The 13,667-nt window shown below is 39.3% G+C and overlaps 1 protein-coding gene across 1 annotated transcript in view; it reads left to right on the top strand.

Moving 5' to 3' along the window:
- LOC132393882 (transcription factor TFIIIB component B'' homolog) overlaps positions 1-13,667 on the top strand; it is a 143,306-nt gene that overhangs the window by 105,425 nt on the left and 24,214 nt on the right. Inside the window, exon 25 of the mRNA XM_059969288.1 lies at positions 926-1,112. Within this exon, the coding sequence (XP_059825271.1) occupies positions 926-1,112 (187 nt within the window). The remainder of the gene's footprint in view (positions 1-925; positions 1,113-13,667) is intronic.

The following is a 13,667-nucleotide window of genomic DNA, read 5'->3' as shown; positions in this document are numbered from 1 at the left end:
AATTTTGGTTGTTTTCTCTGGAGCAGTGGAGATTGAGGGGCGATCTGATTATAAGATTATGAGAAGCATAGATTGAGTAGGCAGATAGTATCTATTTTCCCAATGTTGAAATGCCTAATATCAGAGGGTGTGAATTTAAGGTGAGGGAGTAAATTCAAAGCAGATGTGAGAGACAGGTTTTTTTTTTAGAGAGTAGTGAGTGTGTGGAGTGCACTGTCTTGGATGTTAGAGGCAGATATATTAGGGACATTTAAGAGAAGTTCATATAGGCATAGGAACGTGAGGAAAATGGAAGAATATAGACACGTATAATAGAATATAATGTAGGCAGAAGGAATTAGTTTAGTTGGCCATTTGATTATTAATATATTTGGTTCAGCACGACATTGTGGGCCGAGGGGCCTGATCCATGTGCTGAAATCCGAATGGTTTCAGCTACAAACAATGGTAATAGAATCAATGGTCTAATTAGTACATTTCAGATATCCTTACTGTAATCAACAAACATAGAACAGTGCAGCACAGTACAGGCCCTTCGGCCCACAATGTTATGATGATCTATATAAACCTATTCCATAACCAATGTAACCCTTCCTTCTTGCACATCCCATAATCCTCCATTTTTCCCTAATCCATGTGCCTATCCAAGAGTTTCTTAAATGTCCCCAATGTATTTGCCTCTACCTACACCCCTGGCATTGTGTTCCACACACTCAGCAATCTGTTTAAAGAAAAACGTACCTCTGACATCCTTCCTAAACCACCAATCAACTTAAAAGCAACGGATTGTAAATGGTGGATTGTGAGCATTTATTTAGTTCTATAGGTTTGCCTGGCTAATGTATGTGTTGCAGTCCATTTTCCAAATAATTATATGGCATCAGTTTGAGTTAAATTAGTTCTTGGTGGTTTTGTTTTATTTTAGAGAACTTCATGGCAGTGGAAAGCCCAAAAGGGGAGACGATCATATTAACCTTGGTTGAGATCCCAGCCTCCTCTTTAACCGGATACAGTGAGTCCTCTGCTTCCTACATGCCTAATTCAGAAAATAGCCTCGGTTTCACTACATCATATCCACCTCTATTGACTGAACATACAGAAACTACTGCAAGGTAAACCCTGTTTTTCTACATTTTCACTTTGAAACACAACTACAGCAAAAATACATTTACAGTTAGCCCCCGTTTCTCGAACGTTCGCTTTATGACGGCTCGCTATTACGAAAGACCTACATTAGTACCAAGGAGGATTTTCACTTTTACGAAAAAAAGACACCTGGTTTATACATGTGTTTACCCCGATGAAGACTGCAATGACCGTGAAGCCTTGTGTGGGCAGTTGTTTGCGCATGTGTGTACGTGCTGATTTTTTTTTCTCCAGGTCGATTTTGGCTCGCTGTCTTCCCAAGTTTAAGTGAAACTACACCGTACATAAAATATTTCTATTTTATGTAAGGTGCATATTTATCATATCATTCCTGCTTTTACTATATGTTAGTGTTTTTTTAGGTTTTGTGTGTTATTTGGTTTGATTTGGTAGGTTATTTTTTGGGTTTGGGAACGCTCAAAATATTTTCCCATATATATTAATGGTAATTGCTTTTTCACTTTACAACATTTCAGCTTACAAACAGTTTCATAGGAACGCTGTACCTTCAAGTTGTGGGGGAAACCTGTAATGCAAAATTGATAATATTTTGATCTCTGACAAACAGACAGATGTACTTTATTGATCCCGAGGGAAATTGGGTTTTGTTACAGTTGCACCAACCAAGAATAGTGTGAAGATATAGCAATGTAAAACCATAAATAATTAAATAATAACAATGATTAAATTATGACAAGTGGAATTAAGTCCAGGACCAGCCTATTTGCTCAGGGTGTCCGACCCTCAGAGGGAGGAATTGTAAAGTTTGATGGCCACAGGCAGGAATGACTTCCTATGACACTCAGTGTTGCATCTTGGTGGAATGAGTCTCTGCCAGTACATTATGGAGTGGATGGGAGACATTGTCCAAGATGACACGCAACTTGGACTGCATCCTCTTTTCCGACACCACCGTCAGAGAGTCCAGTTCCACCCCCACAACATCACTGGCCTTACGAATGAGTTTGTTGATTCTGTTGGTGTCTGCTACCCTCAGCCTGCTGCCCGAGCACACAACAGTAAACATGATAGCACTGGCCACCACAGCCTCATAGAACATCCTCAGCATCGTCCGGCAGATGTTAAAGGACATCAGTCTCCTCAAGAAGTAGAGACGGCTCTGACCCTTCTTATAGACAGCCTCAGTGTTCTCTGACCAGTCCAGTTTATTGTCAATTAGTATCCCCAGGTATTTGTAATCCTCCACCATATCCACACTGAACCCTTGGATGGAAACAGGGGTCACTGGTGCCTTAGCCCTCCTCAGGTCCACCACCAGCTCCTTAGTCTTTTTCACTTTAAGCTGCAAATAATTCTGCTCACACCATGTGACTAAGTTTCCCACCGTAGCCCTGTACTCAGCCTCATCTCAACTGTGCAGTAAAACACAAAAAAGATATTGATGGGTTATTTATATACTACTTATTGGTGCTTGAGTGAGAAAGTGACCAGAGCAGATGAACTGTAGTTAATGTTAAGACTCCTGCTCAGTTGCTTCTCTAAAATCCAGAGGAAATGTACAAGATTCAGACTGTGGGAAAAGAACATCTACACTACTACATTCCAGCATCTGCAGATTTCCTCGTATCTACACTACTACTTGTTTTATAAAATTAGTTATAAATAATTTGTCATAGTTAATGAGGGATTGGAACTGATTTTATTAATTTATCATTTTTGAAGTACATTAGATATACACGTTTGCTTCTAGATTGATTCCAGATATGTATTTACAGATAGTGAGAAAAATTTTGATTAGATTAAGTAGTTTAGATTTGTTTCCTTTATTATTTGAAGTAAGTGCACTGGGAAAGCTTATTGTTACAGGGTGGTATAGCTATTTTGTTCAGTGTGACTGGGCAATTATATTTTCTTTACAATTTTAAGTTTCAGTAGAACAATAAACATTTAGCAGCACAGACCTGGAATTGGTTTATTATTATCACATGTACCGAGACAGCAAGTAACTTGCTTTTCGTAGTGTTCATGCAGGCCAAATCATTGCAAAGTACATTGAGAATGCAAAATGCCAGAGAGAATCAGCAGGTCAGGCAGTATCTACGGAGAGGAATAAACAGTCAGAATCAGAATCACTTCATTGCCAGTATGTGAAACATACCAGAACTGTTTGTGGTTCGGTGCTAAGTATAAAACTCAGGACAATACCATAACAGACAATACAACAGCAACCAACAATTTACAAGACAATAGTGCAAACAGCCATGAGCAATCAACAATAAGCAGAACTGTCAAATGTGCAAATATCAGTCATCAAACAAATAAATGTGATCATATGAACAATAATTATGAGAGAGGAGACCAACTACAGTTGAGTCATCCATTAACTTTAGGATTAATGGATTTGTCAGTGGAGGTGCAGTTATTTGTATAAAGTGAGAACAGGAGGGTTGAAAGATCACAGCCCTGGGAGAATCTGTGTTTATAGACTCTCATTTCCAAAGGGATCCCACCACAAAGCACATCTTTCCCTCCTTCCCCCCTCCAATTTCAGCTTTCCACAGGGATCGCTCCTCACGTGACTCCCTTGTCCATTCGTCTCTCACAACTTATCTCCCTCCTGACACTTACCTTTGCAAGTGGAACAATTGCTACACCTGCCCCTACAGCTCCTCCCTCACTACTATTCAGGGCCCCAAACAGTCCTTCTAGATGAAGTGACACTTTAAACTGTGAGTCTGTTGGGGTCATATACTGTATCCAGTGCTCCCAGTGTGGCCTCTTGTATATTGGTGAGATCCGACATAGATTGAGAGACTGCTTCACCGAGTACCTACACTCCGTCTACCAGAAAAAGCGGGATCTCCCAGTGGCCACCCATTTTAATTGCACTTCCAATTCCCATTCCGATATGTCAACCCATGGCCTCCTCTACTATCGCGATGAGGCCACACTCAGGTTGCAGGAACAACACCTTATTTTCTGTCTGGGTAGCCTTTAACCTGATGGCAGAACATGGAAGTCTCGAGCTTCCAGTAGTGCCTCCCTTACCATCCCCCATCCTCTTCTTCTGTCAACTTATCTCCTTGCCTTCTCATCACCTCCCTCTGGTGCTCTGCCCCCTTTTCCTTCTTCCATGGCATTCTGTTGTTTCTTATTAGACAAATCGAAGCAAGAGGCGGAGAGGGAAGAAGTAAAGGCATCTTGGAGAGAAGCTTTTTTAACTGGGGAAAAGAGGCTGGACTGCGCAGGCGCGTGACATGGCGCGTCAAAGGTTTAAAAAGGAGAGGAAGTTTTCAACGGTCTTTTAAATTGAAGCAAGAGGCGGAGAGGGAAGAAGTAAAGGCATCTCGGAGAGAAACCTTTTTTTTAACTGATCAGGGAAAAGAGGCTAGACTGTGCAGGCGCGTGACATAGCGAGCCAGAGGTGTAAAAAAAAGACTGCCATATAAGGCGGCCATCGTCAGAGTGGACTGAGGCAGAGTGGGATGGCTTTGACTGAACAGGCAGAGCTAAGGTTTGAACAGGGCACAACTGTGCAAGCGCGTGAAAGTCAGCCTCTGGGATCAGCGGGAGAATTTAAAAAGCAAGCAGAGGCTGAGGACAAGCTTCACTCCAGGTGAGATAAGGCCGGGAAAGCTCCTTAAGCAAATCTAATTAGCTTAGGAGTAGGGAATGGAGGCAGCAGTTAGGGCAGTTGAGTGCTCCGTTTGCAGTACGTGGGAAGTCAGGGTGAACACTGTTGTCCCTGATGACTACACCTGCAAAAGGTGCATCCAGCTGCATCTCTTGGCAAACCGTGTTAGGGAACAGGAGTTCGATGAACCGGATTGTTCTGGAGGCAGAGGCAGACATAAACAGGAATTCAGGGAGATCGTCACCCTTAAGAGTCAGGAGGCAGGTAGCTAGGTGACTCTCAGGAGAGGGAAGGGGAATAGACAGAAAGAGCAGAGCACCCCTGTGGCCGTTCCCATCAATAATAAGTATACCATTTGGATACTGTTGGTGGGGACGACCTACTAGGGACAAGTTGCAGTGGTTGTGTCTCTTGACACCGAGACTGGACCCTCAGCTCAGAAGGGAAGGAGGGAAAAGAGGAGAGCAGTAGTGATAGGGGATTTGATAGTTAGGGGGGCAGATAGGAGGTTCTGTGGAAGAGAGCGAGAATCCCGGGTGCTTTGTTGCCTCCCTGGTGCCAGGGTCCGCGATATCTCGGATCAAGTTCCCAGTATTCTCAAGAAGGAGGGTGAGCAGCTGGATGTCGTAGTCCATGTAGGGACAAATGACGTGGGTAGGAAGAGTGAGGAGGTCCTGAAAGGTGAGTTTAGGGAGCTAGGTGCCAAGTTAAAGGACAGGACCTCCAGGATAGCAATCTCAGGATTGCTGCCAGTGCCACGTGCAGATGGGTTTAGAAATAGTAAGATAGTGCAGATCAACACGTGGCTGAAGACATGGTGCAGGAAGGAGGGTTTCAGATTTATAGATAATTGGGCAGTTTTCCAGGGAAGGTGGGACCTGTTCCGGCGGGATGGTTTACATCTGAACTGGAGGGGGACAAATATTCTTGCAGGTAGGTTTGCTAGAGAGGCTGCAGTGGATTTAAACAGGATACAAAGGGGGAGGGGAACCAGAGTGTAGGAACAGATGTATGGGAAAAGGAAGAAAAATAAGATAGTAAAGTTGTTTGCACCGTTAGAGATAAACAGAGAGGAAGAGGTGGAGAGTTTCTTAAATGCATTTATTTTAATGCTAGGAGCATTGTAAGAAAGGTGGATGAACTTAGAGCATGGATTGATACCTGGAAATATGATGTTGTAGCTATTAGTGAAACATAGTTGTAGGAGGGATGTGATTGGCAACTAAATATTCCTGGATTTCGGTGCTTCAGGTGTCATAGATTCGGAGGGACAAGAGGGGGAGGTGGTGCATTGCTTGTCAGAGAAAATATTACAACGGTGCTCTGGCAGGATAGATTAGAGTGCTTGTCTAGGGAGGCTATTTGGGCGGAATTGAGGAATGGGAAAGGTGTAGTAACACATAGGGGTGTATTATAGACCACCTAATTGGGAGTAAGAATTGGAGGAGGAAATTTGCAAGGAGTTAGCAGATATTTGTAGTAAGCACAGGGTTGTGATTGTGGGAGATTTTAATTTTCCACACATAGACTGGGAAGCCCATACTATAAAATGGCTGGATGGTTCGGAGTTTGTAAAATGTGTGCAGGATAGTTTTTTGCAGCAGTACATAGATGTACCAACTAGAGAAGAGGCAGTGTTAGATCTCCTGTTAGGGAATGAGATAGGTCAGGTGACGGAGGTATGTGTTGGGGAGGACTTTGGGTCCAGTGATCACAATGCCATTATTTTCAATATAATTATAGAGAAGGATAGGACTGGACCCAGGTTTGAGATTTTTGATTGGAGAAAGGCTAACTTTGAGGAGATGCAAAAGGATTTAGAAGGAGTGGATTGGGACAATTTGTTTTATGGGAAGGATGTAATAGAGAAATGGAGGTCATTTAAAGGAGAAATTTTGAGTGTACAGAATCTTAATGTTCCTGTTAGGTTGAAAGGAAAGGTTAAGAGTTTGAGAGAGCCGTGGTTTTCAAGAGATATTGGAAACTTGGTTTGGAAAAAGAGAGAGAGCTACAATAAATATAGGCAGTATGGAGTAAATGAGGTGCTCAAGGAATATAAAGAATGTAAGAATAATCTTAGGAAAGAAATTAGAAAAGCTAAAAGAAATGAGGTTGCTTTGGCAAGTAAGGTGAAAGTAAATCCAAAGGGTTTCTACAGCTATATTAATAGCAAAAGGATAGTGATGGATAAAATTGGTCCCTTAGAGAAACAGAGTGGACAACTATGTGTGGAGCCAAAGGAGATGGGGGAGATTTTGAACAATTTCTTTTCTTTGGTATTCACTAAGGAGGAGGATATTGAGTTGTGCTAAGGTAAGGGAAACAAGTAGGGAAGTTATGGAAACTATGATGATTAAAGAGGAGGAAGTACTGGTGCTTTTAAGGGATATAAAAGTGGATAAATCTCCGGGTCCAAACAGATATTCCCTAGGACCTTGAAGGAGGTGAGTGTAGAAATAGCAGCAGCTCTGACAGAAATATTTCAAATGTCATTAGAAACAGAGATGGTGCCGGAGGATTGGCGTATTGCTCATGTGGTTCCATTGTTTAAAAAAGGGTCCTAAGAGTAAGCCTAGCAACGATAGGCCTGTCAGTTTGACGTCAGTGGTGGGTAAATTAATGGAAAGTATTCTTAGAGATGGTATATATGATTACCTGGATAGACAGGATCTGATTAGGAACAGTCAACATGGATTTGTGCGTGGAAAGTCATGTTTGACAAATCTTATTGAATTTTTTGAAGCGGTTACGAGGAAAGTTGACAAGGGTAAAGCAGTGGATGTTGTCTACATGGACTTCAGTAAGGCCTTTGACAAGGTTCCACACGGAAGGTTAGTTAAGAAGGTTCAATCGTTAGATATTGAAGTAGTAAAATGGATTCAACAGTGACTGGATGGGAGATGCCTGAGAGTAGTGGTGGATAACTGTTTGTCATGTTGGAGGCTGGTGACTAGTGGTGTGCCTCAGGGATGTGTACTGAGTCCAGTGTTGTTTGTCATATACATTAATGATGTGGATGAAGGGGTTGTAAATTGGATTAATAAGTATGCAAATGATACTAAGGTAGGTGGCGTTGTGGATAATGAAGTAGGTTTTCAAAGCTTACGGAGAGATTTAGGCCTGTTAGAAGAGCGGGCTGAATGATGGCAGATGGAGTTTAATGCTGAAAAGTGGGAGGTGCTACATTTTGGTAGAAATAATCCAAATAGGACATACATGGTAAATGGTAGGGTATTGAAGAATGCAGAGGAACAGAGTGATCTAGGAACAATGGTGCATAGTTCCCTGAAGGTGGAATCTCATGTGGATAGGGTGGTGAAGAAAGCTTTTGGTGTGCTGGCCTTTATAAATCAGAGCATTGAGTATGGGAGTTGGGATGTAATGTTGAAATGGTACTAGGCATTGGTAAGGCCAAATTTGGAGTATTGTGTACAGTTCTGGTCACCAAATTATAGGAAAGATGTCAACTAAATAGAGAGAGTACAGAGAAGATTTACTGGAATGTTACCTGGATTTCAGCACCTGAGTTACAGGGAACGGTTGAACAAGTTAGGTCTTTATTCTTTGGAGCGTAGAAGATTGAGGGGGGGACTTGATAGAGGTATTTAAAATTATGAGGGGGTTAGATAGAGTTGACGCGAATAGGCTTTTTCCATTGCGAGTAGGGGAGATTCAAACAAGAGGAAATGAGTTGAGAGTTGGGGGTAAAAGTTTACATAGAATAGTACAGCACATTACAGGCCCTTTGGCCCACAATATTTTGCTGACCCTCAAACCCTGCCTCCCATATAACCCCCCACCTTAAATTCCTCCATATACCTGTCTAGTAGTCTCTTAAATTTCACTGGTGTATCTGCCTCCACCACTGACTCAGGCAGTGCAATCCACACACCAACCACACTGAGTGAAAAACCTTCCTCTAATATACTGCTTGAACTTCCCTCCCCTTACCTTAAAGCCATGTCCTCTTGTACTGAGCAGTGGTGCCCTGGGGAAGAGGCGCTGGCTGTCCACTCTGTCTATTCCTCTTAATATCTTGTACACCTCTATCATGTCTCCTCTCATCCTCCTCTCCAAAGAGTAAAACCCTAACTCCTTTAATCTCTGATCATAATCCATTCTCTCTAAACCAGGCAGCATCCTGGTAAATCTCCTCTGTTACCTCTTTAGGGGTAACACGAGGAGGAACTTCTTTATTCAGAGAGTGGTAGCTGTGTGGAACAAGCTTCCAGTAGAAGTGGCAGGTTCGATATTGTCATTTAAAGTAAAATTGGATAGGTATATGGACAGGAAAGGAATGGAGGGTTATGGGCTGAGTGCAGGTCAGTGGGATGAGGTGAGAGTAGGCGTTCTGCACGGACTGGAAGGGCCGAGATGACCTGTTTCCGTGCTGTAATTGTTATATGGTTATAACTCTCCACCTTTTAAATCTACTCATCTTTTTATCATGTTCTGCCGAAGGGTCTCAGCCTGATACATCGACTGTACTTCTTTCGATAGAGACTGCCTGGCCTGCTGAGTTCCTCCAGCATTTGGTGTGTGTTGTTTGGGTTTCCAGCATTTGCAGATTTTCTCTTGTTTGTGTTTATAGACATTAGATCGGACAAATAGGAGCCCACTGTTGCATGCTGCTTAGAGTCGAAGATTTGGACTGAGGGCCAATCCTGATGAAGGGTCTCTTTCTTTCTTTCTCAATCTTTTTATTATTATTAATAATAAGGACAAAATACAAATGATATATTAATAAAAAAGAAATTACAAACATACAAATTCCATTACAGATGAAAAAAGACATAAACAATAGTTACAGTATAAATGGGTTTACCAAGACATAAACCATACAGTATATGTATGAACATGGTAAGTCTAAATATTTCATAATATATGATATAAAAAAACAGAAAAAAGAAAAAAATATATATATAATGCAAAATTAGCTAATCTACTAATCTGATGACTAATAAAGAAGAAAAAAGAAGCAAAAAAAAGAAGAAAAAAAAGAAACATTGGGAAAAGAAAAAAAAATGGGCTGTTTATAATATCTCACAAGAATAAATAATCATCAATGCCATCACTTCCGGTCCTCCCAACATACATAAGCTAAAAGCTGGAAAGTCAAATGAACTTGGAACGGGGTCATATTATATCATATGAAAATGTTGAATAAATGGTCTCCATAACTTTTCAAATTTAATAGAAGTATCAAAAACACCACTTCTAATTTTTTCTAAATTTAAACATAACATAGTTTGAGAGAACCAATTAAATACAGTGGGAGGGTTAATTTCCTTCCAATTCAACAATATGGATCTTCTAGCCATCAGAGTTAGAAATGCAATCATTCGACGGGCGGAAGAAGATAAATGTAGTGAGTCCATCATTGGTAAACCAAAAATTGCAGTAATAGGATGAGGTTGTAAATCAATATTCAAAACCGCAGAAATAATATCAAAAATATCTTTACAATATTTTTTCAAAAATGATCATGACCAAAACATATGAGTTAAAGACACGATTTCAGATTGACATCTATCACAGATAGGATTTATATAAGAGTAAAAATGAGCTAATTTATCCTTGGACATATGGGCCCTATGTACGACCTTAAATTGTATTAATGAATGTTTGGCACATATCGATGATGTATTAACTAACTGAAGAATTCTATCCCAATTCTCACTAGGAATAATAAGGTTAAGATCTCTTTCCCAATTCTTTTTGGTCTTATAAACGGGCTCTAAACGTATCTTCATAATTATATTATAAAGTTTTGAAATAAGCCCTTTTTGAAAAGGGTCTAATTCAAACAAACTCACCAAAATATCTGAAGGCACAAAATTTGGAAACGTAGGGAGTACAGTACTTAAAAAATGTCTAACCTGTAAATATCTAAAAAAAATGAAATCTAGGCAAGTTATATTTGTTGGATAATTGCTCAAAAGACATAAAACAATTGTCCAAAAATAAATCAGAAAATCTTAGCAATCCCTTAGTTTTCCAAGCCAAATAAGCTTGATCTATAAAGGAAGGGTGGAAAAAGCAATTAAATACAATTGGACTATTTAAAACGAATTGAGTCAACCCGAAAATTTTCCGAAATTGAAACCATATACGTAAAGTATGTTTAACTATCGGGTTGTCAATTCGTTTCGGCAATTTAGAGAGAGCAAAAGGGAGAGAAGTCCCTAAAATAGAACCCAGAGCATAACCTGATACAGATTTAATTTCTAAACTCAGCCAATGAGGGCCGAAAGATCCACCCCAGTCTTTCAACCAACATGACAAATATCTAATATTAACTGCTAACAGTTTACCAGATTTATCACTATGTATATAAAAATCAGATCTGGTTTTCATTAATTGATTTTCAATCGAGGATGTAAGTAATAAATTATGTTCCATTTGAAGTTCAACCCTTTGTTTGTAAAGCTCCTTACTAGGAGTAATCGAATATTTCTTATCAATCTCTTTAATTTTATCGACCAATAAAAGAGTTTCCTTCTTAGTACGTTTTCTCAAACCAAGAGTAAGAGATAATCTGTCCATGTATATACGCTTTAAAAATGTCCCAAAGTGTTCCGCAGGAGATATCATCTGTGGAATTAGTTGAAAAGAAGAAATCGATCTGCTCCTTCATAAATTTTATAAAGTCCGAGTCCTGCAATAAGGTAGAGTCAAATCGCCATTGTCTGGCATTAGAAACTGTATCCGTAAATTTCATAGAAAGTATTAATGGAGCATGGTCAGAGATAGCTATAATATCATAATTACAACCGATTACCGACGGAATAAAACAAGAGTCTACAAAAAAATAATCAATTCTCGAATAAGAATGATAGACATGTGAGAAAAAAGAAAACTCTTTATCGTTAGGATGCCGAAATCTCCAAACATCAAAAACTCCATTATCAGTCAAAAAAGAGTTAATACAAGTGGCCGACTTATTAAGTAAAGTCTGACTAGATAAAGGTTTATCCATCAAAGGATTTAAACACCAATTAAAGTCACCACCCATTATTAACTTATATTCATTTAGATTGGGTAAAGAAGTAAATAAGGACTTAAAGAAGTCAGGACAATCCACATTTGGAGCATAAACATTAACCAAAGCAACCTTTTTATTACAAAGTAAATCCATAATTAACAAAAATCTACCATTCGGATCCGAAAAGGTATCATGTTGAACAAATGGAATAGAGGAGTCAATAAAAATTGAAACTCCTTTTACTTTAGCGTTCGAATTTGCATGATACTGTTTATCCCGCCAAAACCTAAAAAAAACGAGATTTGTCCTCCTTCCTCACATGAGTTTCTTGTACAAAAATGATATGAGCATTAAGTCTTTGGAATACTTTGAAAATCTTCTTTCCTTTAATTGGATGATTTAAACCATTAGTATTACAAGACACAAAATTAATGGTCTGAACCATAATTCTAAAATCAACCCTTTGGTATAGGAAGGGTTAACCAACTTGTAAACTCATGCACCCGGAAGAGGAACAAAAGTAAAGAGAGGAAGTGATGACAACGCAGACATATTTTAAGTTCAAAAACAGCCCAAATGAAAAAACTAACACAAACTGATGGAAAAAAAATTAAATTAGAGAACAGACCATCCCCCCGCCCCCAAGAAAAAGAGAAAAAGCCAAAATATGGCTTGAAAAAGGAAAAAATGAGACTAATTCTACCCCTATGTCAGCGGAAGACCACTCCGTATATAAAGGATATATTAAAAAAAAACCACCCCAACTTTAAAAATTAAAGTCGCTATACTAAAAACCATATTTCTAAATATAGTTAGTTGTAAAAAATAAGAATATAGTCACTAAAAACTTATAAATCGGGCTCGCCCAGACAAAACAAAAAATATTTAAGCTATGATAAGCGATGCATTGTAGGAAGATGACGAAAGAAAAAAAAATAACGCCATCTTAAACAAAACCAAAAATCTTTTTCAAAAAACCACCATCTTAATCAAAAAGAATACACCTTCAAAGGGTTAAAAATATACCTTCGAAGGAACAAAGTTAATAGACAAGAATATAGTATAATGGTTAAAGTGTATAAGACAAAGCAATTGATATGACGAAAACACACTTTAACTTAAGTATAAAGTATAGGATAAACCTACACCAATAACCAGAGGTTAATTCTGGTTTAAGAAATCGAGAACCATCTTACACGATCAGAACCGTTCATTTATTAGAGACTGGTGTCTGTAGCAGTAGGGAAGTTCTTCTCCAGATAACTTCTCGCTTCTGAAGTTGAAAGATAAACCTGATGAGGGACATTCAGCAGAGAGATTCGAAGCTTAGCAGGGTATCGGACCGCAGGTTTCAGATTTTTCTCATAACATTCAGCCATCAACGGTTTGAAAAGAAGCCTTTTTTTTCATAAGATCAGGACTAAAGTCTTCAACCAAACGGAAGTAGTATTCTTGAAATTTAACCATTCCTGCCCGACGAGCTGCACGAATAAGTTGTTCTTTGTCGTGTACATAGTGAAACCAGACAACTACAACCAAAGGTTTATCTGTAGCACTCGGTGATCGACGCCGAATTCTATGTGCGCGATCCAATAAAGGAGGGTTATTTGGGAAAATCGACGGAAACGCTTCTTTTAATAGTTGAGCAAAATATTTCGAAGGGTCATCTTTTTCTATGTCTTCTGGAAGACCAAGTATACGTAGGTTCTGTCTTCTGGACTGATTCTCAAAATCGTCACTCTTGGCTTTAAGTGCTTCCATCAGTTTAATGGTCAAAATTAAATCCTGTTGCAGTTTTTCAATAGTCAAATCTCGTTTCCGAGCGTCTTCTTGCAGAGATGCGATAAGAGCTTGCTGCTGGTTAATTACCATGTAATCTTGAAAAGCCTTTATATCTTGTTTAAAAAATTGTTGTAGTTCATCAAATTTTTTGTCCAAAAC

The sequence above is a fragment of the Hypanus sabinus genome, chromosome 5 (genome assembly GCF_030144855.1).
Source record: "Hypanus sabinus isolate sHypSab1 chromosome 5, sHypSab1.hap1, whole genome shotgun sequence".
NCBI lineage: Eukaryota > Metazoa > Chordata > Chondrichthyes > Myliobatiformes > Dasyatidae > Hypanus > Hypanus sabinus.
The sequence above is the reverse complement of the archived record's forward strand: the minus strand, read 5'-3'. Positions and strand labels throughout refer to the sequence as shown.